We start from the raw sequence: 13,094 nt of genomic DNA, 5'->3' as shown, positions 1-13,094 counted from the left end.
GGAAATGGTTAACCTCTAGTTTAACCACAACCCCCCAGTCTGTTTTCATGAACTCAGTCCATAGTAACAACAAAGCTGTTATAAGCGACACTGGGGCCATTTCTTTGGAAAGTCCAACAATTCATTACATATAAATATGGTTTTAGCATAATATCATGTCTTGCATGTGAAATCTGAAAGCGGAGCTTGTGATCCCAGTAAAATGAAGAAGCTGCAGAGAGACTGGACCAATTTGTAGCAGCTGTGGATTTCTGTTTATTATGTTAAACCCTAACTTTTATGCAAACAGTCCAACTTCAAATTCCTGATCTGGGTGTCAAATAAAAGAATAATGTATAAACATGAAAATGTTATCTTGTACCTTCTGTAAAAAGTTATTATGTGTAAGGACTGCAGGTATGATAGTTGGGAGAACCCTGCTGCTAGACAGAGCTCATTTAGCCCTGGTTCACACTGTGTGAGCTGGTTGCGGGAGCGGCGGGAATCGCATCTGTTCGCGCACCCATGACGACCCATAGCCAAATCACACTTCTCTTATGAGACATGCGGAGCTGCCATTCATTCTGAATGGTGCCCCCACGCATCTCAGCCCACAGCACGTTTGTTGTTGTGGGAGCCACAGGGAAATCGCATGGTCAAGAGACCAAGTGATTTCCCTTCGGCCACTTTTTTTTTTTAGAAAAGCGCAGGCATGGCAGCCCAGTCAAATTAATGGGCTGCCATGCCTGCGCTAATGTAGGCTGCGCGGCCTGCACAAGTGTGAACCAGGGCTGAAGGAGAAGTTCCCCTATTACAAAAAAAAAAATCACATCTTTTTGCAGGTGAAAATGTGTATTTATTATTTTTTTACACTGCAGTAAGGCATTGCACCCCTGGTCAGCAGATTGTGGGTGCAATGCCTGGATTTTGCAAACACTCAATAAACTGTCTACCCATACCTACTGGCAGGAAGAATTAATGGACTACAGGAGCGCTCATTAACGCCCTCGCATTTCATTGAAAATTACAAGTCATTGGTTGCAATGGCTCATGGTACTTGTAGGCATTCAGTCACTGGAAACTGTGATCAAATAATGTGGTTTTGTCGGTGTAGCACCACTGTTTTTAAATTGTGACAGCAAAAAATACCCCGTCTGCTGTCCCTGGGGGGGGCGGAAGAGGAGGCAGGAGCTGAAACATGTAACATGTTCCAAAAGTGAACTTACCTTTAATGTGCCAGTCTAGCACTAAAAGTAATTTGTGGAAATTCAAGCACACCATCATGACGTTGTTAGCCCAAAGCAGACATGGTAGAGGGCTTGTATACTACAGTGAATTTTGCTATTACAGCTTAGGAGATCACAGAATTGATTGAGTTGCTTCAAGGAGACATGGGGGAAGGCAAAGGGGATTTCTGTCTTCTCGCAGTCTTTATCTCATCATATCATCTGTCATCATACAGTGTATACAGCTTTAAATCAAACCTGCAGTGTTTTGAGATGATGGTTGCGGTCAAATAATGTAATGTGCAACAAACTTCTTTTCATTAGCCCAGACTCGGCGAAGAGAAGCTCATGACCATACGTGGAAGCCATATCATCTGTAGCTAAACAAGTGAATACAAATATATGTCAGATTTGACTGTACCTCAATTGTATTATAAGTCATGCATGAACCAGATTCTATTCCACAATGGAAGGTTGTGAGGCTCACTCAAGGGGTTTACATATTGCCACTCAATGGGCAATTGAACACAGTAAAGGGAATTCAGTAAAGCCTTTACAACACATTTCTATCATAGTTTACTTTCAGACTACCTTCACCTAATTCAGGCAAGCATTTTCACAAGTTTCAATAACATTACTGACATGGGCGACAAACCCAAGTAGTTCTTACAAGCACCACTTTAAAAACCTGATGCTATGGCAGTGACAGATCCTTAAAGAATTACTGGCAGTTTGCAGGTTAAGAAACTGGTATTAACTAAGACCAGCTTTGAGTTGGCATAGGGGTTTTCACCAGAACTCAGGGTGGGGCATGTCTGTGACGCGAAACTGGCATGTTTGTGACAGCTTCCATTACAGGAATCCATACCCGACCCTATTCTACTGTCAGCCAGGGGATACGCAAAATGTAAATGTAGTGTTGATTTCATTACCCGAATACGGCAATGCCCATATTTGACAAATTACTTGCATCAGTGGTTGGGCAGAGCCTGGTGGGTAACTGAGAGACTAGTGCCCTATCAGGTCCTCCTACTTCTTCATTGACAGTGTACAGCAGTGGGTTGATTCAAAAGCAGCTAATGGACTAAATAGCAACTATGGATCCTTCCACTGCCATTCACTGTCAATCAACAGCCAGGCGGACCTGATGAGGAAGTAGTTTCTCAGTACCCCATTAGGATCCGTCCACCCCTACTACAAAGCTCCTCAGCCTTGCACCTGTCAGTGGCCATGGAGGGAGAGCACTTTCAGTGCAGCGGCCGACAGAATTCTAAAGGGTGTCTACAACACCTTTAAGAATTCCCCCAGCTTGTCTACACAACACATCATGTGTATTTTAAAATCAAGCTACAGAAACTATTTGTTATAACACATTTGTTCTTCATGGGTATTCAGACACAAAACAATCAACATTTTTCTCAGGGAATTAGAAATCATGGTGTGGCTACTTCTGAGAAAAGTGAATAGTAATTGGAATTTGTTATCAAAAAGAAAAGGTCTTCCACAGGGACAGACTGACAACTCATGGGGCCCACGAGCAATAGAGGATCATGGGGCCCCTGTGTCCTTGCCCAAACTCAAAAAATCCTATGAAAAAGGTACCAGGGGCATCTCATGGGGCCCCCTACTGACCCCGGGCCCTCGGGCAGTCCCCGAGTTTCCAAATGGTCAGTCCGCCCCTGGTCTTCAATACATCTTAGGCACTGCTGTAATGCAAAGTCACTAATATTCTTAAAACAGTAAAGCAGGTCTGATGGGGAACTGGTCTCTATGTTTCCCATCAGGCCCTAACACCCAGTAACAAGTAACTTACCAAATATGGGCACTGCCCGTATTTGGGTAATGACATCAGCTGTATCCCTGGCTCTCTTGTTTACTGCTGGGCAGAGGCGTCCCTAGGGTAGGTGTCAGCCGGTGCGGTAACACTTGGTGACACCCCCTCCGACAATCCCCGCAGAATGGATCGGATCTGCGGATTGAGCGTAATGGATCGGACTCCAATCCATTATGCTCAATCCGCAGATCTGATCCATCTTCAGGGGTTCGTCGGCTTCCTTTACAACTTACCTTTTCTTGGAGCGGGTCTGGTGTCACCCCGTATAGGTTGCATGCCGACGATCCCCGCAGGATGGATCGGATCAATCCTGGGGGGATCGTCGGCTTGCTTTACAACTTACCTTTTCGTGGAGCGGGTCCGGTGTCACCCCATGCGGTCGGTGTCACCCGGTGCGGGCCACACTCCCCGCACCTGCCTCGGGACGCCACTGCTGCTGGGGAATCTCCTGGCCAACAGCTAACAGAACAAGGTTTCTCAACCAACTTTCCATGAAGTTCCATGGGGTCCCTTCAGAGGTTGCTAGGGTTTTCTTGATCAATTAAGTGTTTCTAACTCCCAGTAATCACTAATGTGAATTATCTTTTTAGTTTTGTGTAAGGGGACAGTTTTCCCACTGTTCAACAATAAAAGAGTGTCCTTCTCCCACTGACCAATATTATAAGGGGGCCCTTCTTCAATTGACCACCAATGTAAGGGACCACTACACCAACTACCAATATATGAAGGCACTTTTCCATTGGCCACCAATGCCAGGGGCACTACAAGTTTCAATATTGGTGTTTTTTTTCTGGCCTTTATTATTATTATTATTTCATGATTCTTACTGAAACATTTTTTTCTAATGGGAGCAGGGGGGTATTAAAAATGATCTGCTCAGGTTATCAAATATGTTAGGTACACTACTTTTACGTATTGCTATATATGCAACTTACTGACCAAGCAAAAGTGCTGTGAGCTAGACATGTAATAATTTAGCAGGGGATACCCAGGACATGAAAACAATTTCAAAGGTTCCTCTACAATAGAAAGGTTGGGAAAGGCTGTTGTAGGGATTTCTTCTCACTTCCTGTTGCATCTCAGGATTTTTAACTCTTTTTACTCTATCCAAAACTGAAAAATTATACACTCACTTTATACACACTTCATTTCAAGTAGTTGGTGTATGTCAATTCTATATTCTACCCATGAAGTGCTAATTGCAAAAGTTACATCACACATTACATCTGACAGTCTTCTGGGTATTTATAAACGGGCATTTTAATGTTTGAATAGTTATTTGGTATGTGTGTGTGTCATCAGTGCTTTTTTATGTCAAGGTCACTGTATTAAACTAGAGGCTTTATTGTACAATAGCTATGTTCTCTACTCACACAGTCTTGCTACAGAACAAATCTGCAATTTACATTCAACTGCATTGTTACAAAAATGTATAAATTAGCATTATACAATTTGAATGCGAGTAAAATGAAGAGCACAGGGGCAAAAGTACTGGAAGATTATTATTATGATTTTGAGTACTGAAGTTACATACCTGGTGCCATACCCTTTAAAGTAGAAGTTTAGGCTATAAAATATCCCAAGTTGTATTGAACAGCTAGTTGGAGCAAATTCTCCCCCCCTTCCCAGGCTGGTTAAGGACATGCTTTTAACCCATTGCAGATGTTATGTATAGCATTATGTACAATGCGAGTATAATTTAAGATCTTGCAAAAATATTCAATATGTGACAATACCAACAATGTATCTTTTTTTATCTGTTATGTATACATATACTTTACAATGTGATTGTATTTATAGATACAGTTAAACCATCACTGTCTCTGAAGAAGAAGCTTGTTTACGAAATGCGTTAGGTTTTGTGAATGTTAGAGCTACTTATCCTTATCAAGGCAGCTTACATTATCACACCTTGAACATATTGGGTACCTTTGACCACATAATAGTAAGTACTGTATGTATACGCCTATATGTATTACCGTTGTATGTAATTTTACCATTTTAAAATGGCTCTGTAATAAAGTTGGCATACTTACATTTTAATTACTCTTTTTTTCTTTGGTGTAATTTATATAGTCCCACACGAGGTTTCTTTGTCTGTTACCCTGTCCTAAACAGGGGCTACTATCTAGTTTAGTCCTGCTGGGTGGTAGACAGCCTAGTAGATTAGATGTAGATAGTAGATTAGAATAGATGTATTATTGCACTCATGTGTTCCTGTGCTCAGACTTGGCACCCATGTAAACCGCCTCTTGACAAACCAGCACCACCATTCCACATGGTTCCTACAGACGCTACCTGAGGCTCTACAGGTGTCATCACTTCCGGCCCTGGAGTGATGTTACATCTGGCCCAAACGTCTGGTGGTTGGAATGCACGCCATTAACCAAGTGGTACAGTGGTGCTGGTTTGCTATAAGTGAGTGCAATAATACATCTATGTTTGTATACCTGATATAATAAATACTACACCATATTACTTCTTTGGTTTGATGTTGTGGTGCCTTTGAGAGAATATTGAAGTTATGGGAGATGGTGTGAAGATCTGTTGATATATGATGTGATCGGTCTGGAGAATTTCTTAATGCACTAGTTGACCTTTATTAATTTAGAGGTCACTGGATTGATGGTGAGTGAGCACATTTCACAGGCTTGGGGATTTGTGGTGACACGATTGGAGGATTACCAGGGGCGGACTGACCGTTTGGAAACTCGGGCACTGCTAGTCAGTAGGTCAATAGGGGGCCCCATGAGATGCCCCTGGTACCTTTTTCATAAGTTTTTTTGAGTTTGGGCAAGAACACAGGGGCCCCATGATCCCCTATTGCCCGGGGGCCCCATGAGTTGTCAGTCCGCCCCTGAGGATTACCTATCGGTACACATGTACGGTGGCGGAATCATAATGTATAAGTTTGGACTGCATATGGACTTTTAATTTATATTTTTTGGTTATTATTTAATATTTACAATAGCTTTGAGACTTAATATTTACTATTTGTGATAACGCTACATCCCTGTTTATTCTTTATTTTGCACACAAAGTGATTTATTTACACTTTGATGGGGACAGCTACACTGGTTTGTATATGAGGGCATATACGTTGAATAAAACAAATAGGTACCGATGACAATTCTGCCAAGAGGAGTTTCATTTAAGCGAGTTATCTTCAGGCATTACTCATATCACACTTGACAGTGCTTATATTTAGGAAAAGTGCACACAGATGTTAAGGTTCTACTTCTAACCATCTCTACTTTCTGTTTTAGCTTTCAGTAACTTGACTGAGATCTCAATTCTGTGCTTGGTTTTACAGACAGAGTAGGAGGACAGGAAATAGACAAGACATTCATATACTGTATATAATTAGTTTTGTGTGCATATAATGGCTAAATATTAGAAATCTCTATAGAAAAAGTTAAAAGAAGCTCAAAGAAAAGCACGTTGACTATACTTCCTTACTGACTGTCCTATATCACGTTTAAACAGAAATGTTGATTAGTCCATTTAATTTCGAAAGGTTTAGTTACTGAATTATAATGAAAAAATGTAGATGTAGATAACCTTTCAATTCATTAAATGCAACATTATAAATGTGGCAGAACTAATCTATTTCCATATGGTACGTCTATTTGAAGAAAACATAGGAATCCAAACATTTCACATATGTACAGTATGTACATATAGGTATAATTTTCAATAACATAGCCATGTAAGGTCATGATTCAAAGCAGGATTAAACCCAAAAGAAAACATGTATTATATTGTAGCTTACCAATTCTTAGATGTGATGGCTTCACTGGGTTTCTTTATTAGGCTTTATTTTTTCTATTTTCATCTTGCGATCTCATCAGTAAGTCAATTGTTTTTTGTTGTGTTTTTTTCAAAGAACAGGCTCTCTTGCAGTTACAGGGATGAGGCAAACCATTTAACACAAGCAGAAGTGTTCACAATGATCAGATTTTACTTATTTATGAAAAACCTTTTTCCCAAAAGAGAAAAAAAAACTTTGCCATAACTGCTTATAAAGTATTATCTGGAGTTTGGCTTCCATTTGTTAGTGTATATAAATCTGCTAGTACATCTATTAAAACCCTTTCCCCCAGACTGGCAATGCTGCTGCCCAGCGGTGCTCCCTGTGCACCTTCATCCAGAATGGGTACACTTTAATACAGGAGGTGTGTTACTGGCCAGATCACCATATAAAAACAGAGGGGGAAAAGCCTAAAAAAAATAAAACTAATGCAGCCACTACATCTATTGATTGGTAAAATGCAAATATATTACATTTTTAGGTTTTGGGTTTAATAGTGCTTTAAGGTAACAGGAAAGAGAACTCAAAACTGCTACTTCAATTAGGCCGAGTGACACAAGGTTTCTTTCAGAATGATATCTCCTTATGTCGGGTTCCCACTTCTAACATCCCACCACCACCACGAAGTTCCATTCTTCCTGCTAATAAATAAATAGTAAAATAAACAGGGAGAGTCTAATCCTCCAGCAATGGCTTTGGCAGGGGGGCAGACATGGAAGTTCAAATATCTTGTTCCTGCAGAAATGTAAAACAACATTTTCAAGCTTATCGCAGATACTAGAAAATGCTGAAATATAATGTAAAAACATACTTTAGAAATTTCTGTATTAATCTGACTAGTCACCTGTTATAGCCCACAACAGACTTTAGGTCATTAAGAACTTACCAGTCAGTAATCCAGAAAACACAACGGATTGTCCAGCTTGTGACAAATACCAATAGTTATTGTGAAATGTATTCTTATTATCAGTCTTGCTGGGTTTCCTGCATAACAAAGACACAGAAACATTGTAAGTCAAGTGAAGTTCTATATACACAAGTCTTAGAAGTAGATAAAACTGACTCAAAATATGCTGTAAAGCTCAAATTTCTTATTTTTAAAATGGATTTGTGTAATGAAAGTTTTCTTTTTAAATCACAAATATATTTATCTCCTGATCAATTATCATTTTTCTATCAAACATGTTTTTAATTAAATATTCTTACATTCCAAAACATATTCCATTCTAAAATTAAATAATTACTTTAATGGGTGGTGGTTCAGCCTGTGGTGCAGCTTGGATATCAGTAATTTGGAAGATTCAGTGTCCATCAGTTGTAAACCCTCTGAAATATTCCTAAGGTCCTCCAAAGAGCAGTCTGCTAACAAAAGAGTCTCTACTGCCATAAGCCGACTCTTTTTATCGTGAAGTTTGTGTGTTTGATGGAGGATACTCTTCATGGTGTCCTTCACCTCCTAAAATAAAACATAAATTACTTCTTGCTTGCAAACACTATGTTCTATATTGCAAAGGATGTCCTTCAGAATACACAGTTCGCATAATACTTATATATTTATGATACAGAAAACTGACTTGATCTAAAAAAAGTGATGTTCGACCTGTATCCAGGGGGGTGTAGGTGGCCCTTCAGTGCTCTCTTAGTGTCCCTCTAGACCAGGGGTCTCCAAACCTTTTCAACCTTTTGGCTTTATGAGAGGCAGGCTGTGGCCAGTGGGAGTAAACAATGCTCCATCCTTGGTTTTAGTGGGAGGAATATTACCCTATTGTTGATATTACTGGGAGGAATGGTGCTCCACCATTGGGGACAGTGGAAGGAATGGCGCCCCATCACTGGTGTCAGTAGGAGAAATATTGTCTCAAGGCCTGGATAAAGGCAAGTAAAGGGCCACATCTGGCCCCCTGACCACAGTTTGGAGACCACTGCTCTACACTTTAAAAAAATTGATAATTTGTGCTACTTAAAATTTTTCTTCATCAACAATGTTTGCTTACCTATAATCAGTAAAAGGTGGAATTGTGCTTTCAACATTTGTACTAAGAACCTTAGTTTATGATAGTATGTATGTTGCATACTAAAGCATTATTATACATTAATATTATGCACAATTGTATATATCGTTGCATATGTAGCCGTATGTATCATGAGCACATAGTGTTTATATCTACATACATTTTTCATGTATATATCTTTGCATATGTAGTGATGTCCTCGATGGTAAAAAATGAAACTTATTAGAGATGCCAATTACTGAGAGGAGGAGCACAGCTCGGGACATTCTTTTTAAGACGTGCAACTGTAAGTGCATACAGCCCCTGATGGATCCTATAGGACCAAACGCATTAGAAAGAGCTGAATACACTGACATCACATGCTGCTGCCTTAGGGTGAAGGCAGCAGTGTTTTATGGAAGTTCAGAGAACTGGTTTTTATATGTCGTTTTTATTTGTTTTGTTTTAACAAACCTGAATTACTGCACTATAAAATCACTTTCTTTATATATAATATTTTTGCACTGTGAGAAAGTCCATTTCTTCTACTCTGAGAGTTTGGGAGACCAGGTTGTGAAACTACAGGATTACAAAGGCTAACGGAGTCCCATGAAAGGATTCAATCACCGGAGTTGTCTGCAGTTGGATCTTATTGTTAATGTTACCATTCTAAATTGGATGTAACCTCTGTGCATGGTGTTCAGCCTATAGTGAGTGTACATAAATAAACATAAATAATATAATATGAGGGGAAGAGGAAGAGGAGAAGGAAATGTAGGAGAGAGAGGGGATGTAGAGCAGAAAGAAGGATCCAATATAAAAAAAACAAAGAAGAGAATAATGAATGAGGGTATATGTAATATCAGTAAAGTCACACTAACTCAGACAGAATTACACATCCTTAATCTGGGATTAAAACGTGCCCACAAAAAACATATTGATAAGTTTAGTGTATATAGTGATACACATACAGTAAGTATATTACACAACTTAATTACAAAAAATATTTTTTTAGTAATCCTGGATGTTCAATTACTAGGACAGTACCATCAGGAACTAGTGTGAATAGTGGTCTTCGTAATAGGGCCATCTTCAACCCCCCTGTAGCTGAAAACCAATGTGCTGAGGTATTCAAAAGTCTGGTCTGAAAAGACTTGGACCAAATCGTTCCTAAACGAAATGTCGACCCACTCCATATTAAGGAGGGGATTGAAAGTTTAGAGAAGAGAAAATACATTATTATCAGACCGGCGGATAAGGGGGGGAGGGGTTGTAATCATGGATAAAGAATTTTATATACATCAACTTGACATCATGCTATCTGATGAGATGACATATTGTAGATTGAAGAAAGACCCCACCCATATATATATATAAAGAAGAGTTGAAATCTTTGGTTGATTTTAGCTATAGGACCTATGTCTTAAGAAGGATAGGAGGTATCTTTTTTACCAAAACTCCATAAGGATTCTTAACGCTCTCCTGGACATCCTATTGTTAATGAAATAGGCTCAGTGACGGCCAGATTGTTCCTTCAATCTAGTGTGCTACAAATAAGGGCTTACCTTAAAGATACTAACAATCTCCTTCAATTATTAAGAGAAGGTCACTTACATGAGAAGGAAAAAGTATTCCTAGTAACAGCTGATGTAGTATCATGATGATGCCTTGTTAGCCCTGAATTGGGCTTTAAGTAAAAGAGAGGGTATCCCTCAAATCCAGAAAGTATTTTTAAGGAGATCTTTGGATTTCTGTCTTAAACACAATTATTTTTGGTATAGGAATGTATTTTATAATCAACAAAGTGGCGTAACGATGGGAGCTAACTTTGTGCCCACCTTTGCCATTTTTATTGACAGAATGGGAAGATAGATACTGTATATATTTAATCAGCAGAAACCAGAATTATTATTTTACAGGAGATTTATTGATGATCTTATGTTCATATGAGAGGGGTTGGAGGATAGTCTACATCAAATTATGTCTGCACTCAATATTAATACCAAATATATAAAATTAGATTATCAGTGGAGCAATCATGCTGCCAATTTTTTAGATGTTACCATTGAGAGACAGGGTGATTGCCTGACCACTAAAGTATTTTTTAAGCCGACCGGCAGAAATAGTTATTTGTCAATTAGGAGTGGACATCATCATCATGGTTGAAGAATATTCCTCGAGGCCAGTTTATGCATATTAGGAGGAACTGCACATATGAAAGTGATTATATCATGAAGTCTAACATCATTAAAGAAAGATTTGTGCAAAAAGGATATGCCCAGAACAGGATGGATAAAATTATTCAGGATATTTTGACTATACTTAGAGATTTTTGTTTACAAGACAAAACTAAATGTGAAGATGATAGGCAATAATGGAAGTTCATTTCAGATTATCATTACCAATATAGGGAGGTAGAATATATTTTTCATCAGCATTGGCACTTATTACTGATGGACAAAAAATTTAGACCAGTATAATCTAGTTCACCCAGATTTATATATAGAAGGACACGTAACTTTGGGGAGAAGGTTGTAAAGAAGATATTGGATCCCCCAGGGAAGGTATCATTGTTCGCTCAGATGAAAGGCTTTGCTGCATGTAAAAAATGTAAAGCTTGTTGCACAGCAACTAACAACATTAAACGTAATTTCTTTCTGTCTAAAATTTTAGGATGTGAATTTGATATTCCTGAGTTTACCAGTTGTGATACAACCCATGTGGTTTATGCTCTTCAATGTCCATGTGGGTTAATTTATATTTGATGCAAGTTCCCCTTGAAAGTGAGAATAGCAGAACACATGAAAAATATTAGGAAAGGCTACAGTTATCATAGAGTATCTGATCATTTCTCGCGTTATCACGCGAGAGATCCATCCAAACTGTTATTTTGGGGGATAGATCGAGTTGTTCAATAGGGTGAGGGACCTCTCCAAGAGGGAAACTATGAGGATTCATTTACTTCACTCTTTGGCACCAGATGACCTTAATATTGAGCTGGGCATTCATTGTTTTATTATTAATTTTTAAAGATTATAATATGGGAATTTCATTTTGGGCTAACTTTATTATATTATAATATTTTATTTTTATATTATTATATTATTTTATTGATTTTTATTTATGTATTAGAATCTATATATTCACGTATATATATGCATATAATATGTATGTATATATACACCTTGCCAATGCATCGATAATGAGTTATGATGAGTGGTGAATACAACCGCTTTACAGTATGTAACCCCCTACTGCTGCTAAGTAACATTTAGTTAATTATGGGAACCCCTTTTGAGGGTTAACATTGTATTATATCAATTGACCAGTAGAGCAGTGAGATATGAATGGGTGGACTGTGAGTGGTTTTGCCCATCATTAGTGATTGACCAATGGCAGCAATGAGAAGGGTACATAAAGAGAGTCGCCATGCTGTACAGCAATCCCTATGACTAAGTCAGAAGTGATGAAACTTGTCAGGACGAGGCTGTGCGGCGATCGGAAGTGACATTGTGAACCGGAACTCAATGTGACGCAGGAGCGCCATTTTGTGGAAGGTTTTCAGCAGCACTTGTATGTTTCCGTTGCCTTATCTTGGCCATCGCTGTGAAGCCAATGGGATGGGAAGGTATCTGCCGGATGACTTTGAAGGCCTAAGGTCACAGAATAGCAGCAGGATAGCATGAGATGTGCAAAGTCTTGGGTTCTAGCATGTACTGTAGTTAGGTCTGCAGCCCAGTTATGCCCCCAGGGTCTTTAGTCTAAACCAGTGATCTCCAAACTGCAGCCTGGGGCAGAATGTGGCCTATGCATGTCTATATCTGGCTCTTAGGGCACTATTCCTCCCACTGACACCATCAATAAGGAACAGGTACTCCCACTGACACCAATGATGAGATACAATTTTACCTACTGGCACCAATAACGGGTCACTCTTCCTTCCCCTGATACCAATGATGGGACACTACTCCTTCCCCTGATGCCAATAATGGGACACTGTTCCTCCCATAAATACCAAGGATGAAGCATTGTTTACTCCCATTGATGTCAGGGCATTTTCTACACTACTGACTGCCCAACCCCCCAAAGTTTAAAGGCAGGAAACACAGTTAAGGCTTTGTGGTACTAATTGACAGGGCATGGCAATTCTCAGATATCAGCTATTCCAGAAAGCCATACTTTTTCAAGCCCTTTTTACTTTTGTGAGTGAAGACAACTGTTCACCGACTCCTAGATTTTACTTACTTATGTTA

At 39.2% G+C, this 13,094-nt stretch overlaps 1 protein-coding gene across 1 annotated transcript in view; it reads right to left on the bottom strand.

The window, feature by feature from the left end:
- LOC149462310 (microsomal triglyceride transfer protein large subunit-like) overlaps positions 1-13,094 on the bottom strand; it is a 153,513-nt gene that overhangs the window by 51,779 nt on the left and 88,640 nt on the right. The window contains exons 10-12 of the mRNA XM_089677129.1: positions 8,095-8,306; positions 7,737-7,834; positions 1,464-1,585 (exon numbers count right to left, since the gene is read on the bottom strand). Coding sequence (XP_089533255.1) covers positions 1,464-1,585; positions 7,737-7,834; positions 8,095-8,306 — 432 coding nt within the window. The remainder of the gene's footprint in view (positions 1-1,463; positions 1,586-7,736; positions 7,835-8,094; positions 8,307-13,094) is intronic.

Source organism: Staurois parvus, unplaced genomic scaffold (genome assembly GCF_062004578.1).
Source record: "Staurois parvus isolate SC_StPar_1 unplaced genomic scaffold, SC_StPar_1.0 ptg000177l, whole genome shotgun sequence".
Taxonomy (NCBI): domain Eukaryota; kingdom Metazoa; phylum Chordata; class Amphibia; order Anura; family Ranidae; genus Staurois; species Staurois parvus.
This window is presented reverse-complemented; position numbering and strand designations above follow the sequence as displayed.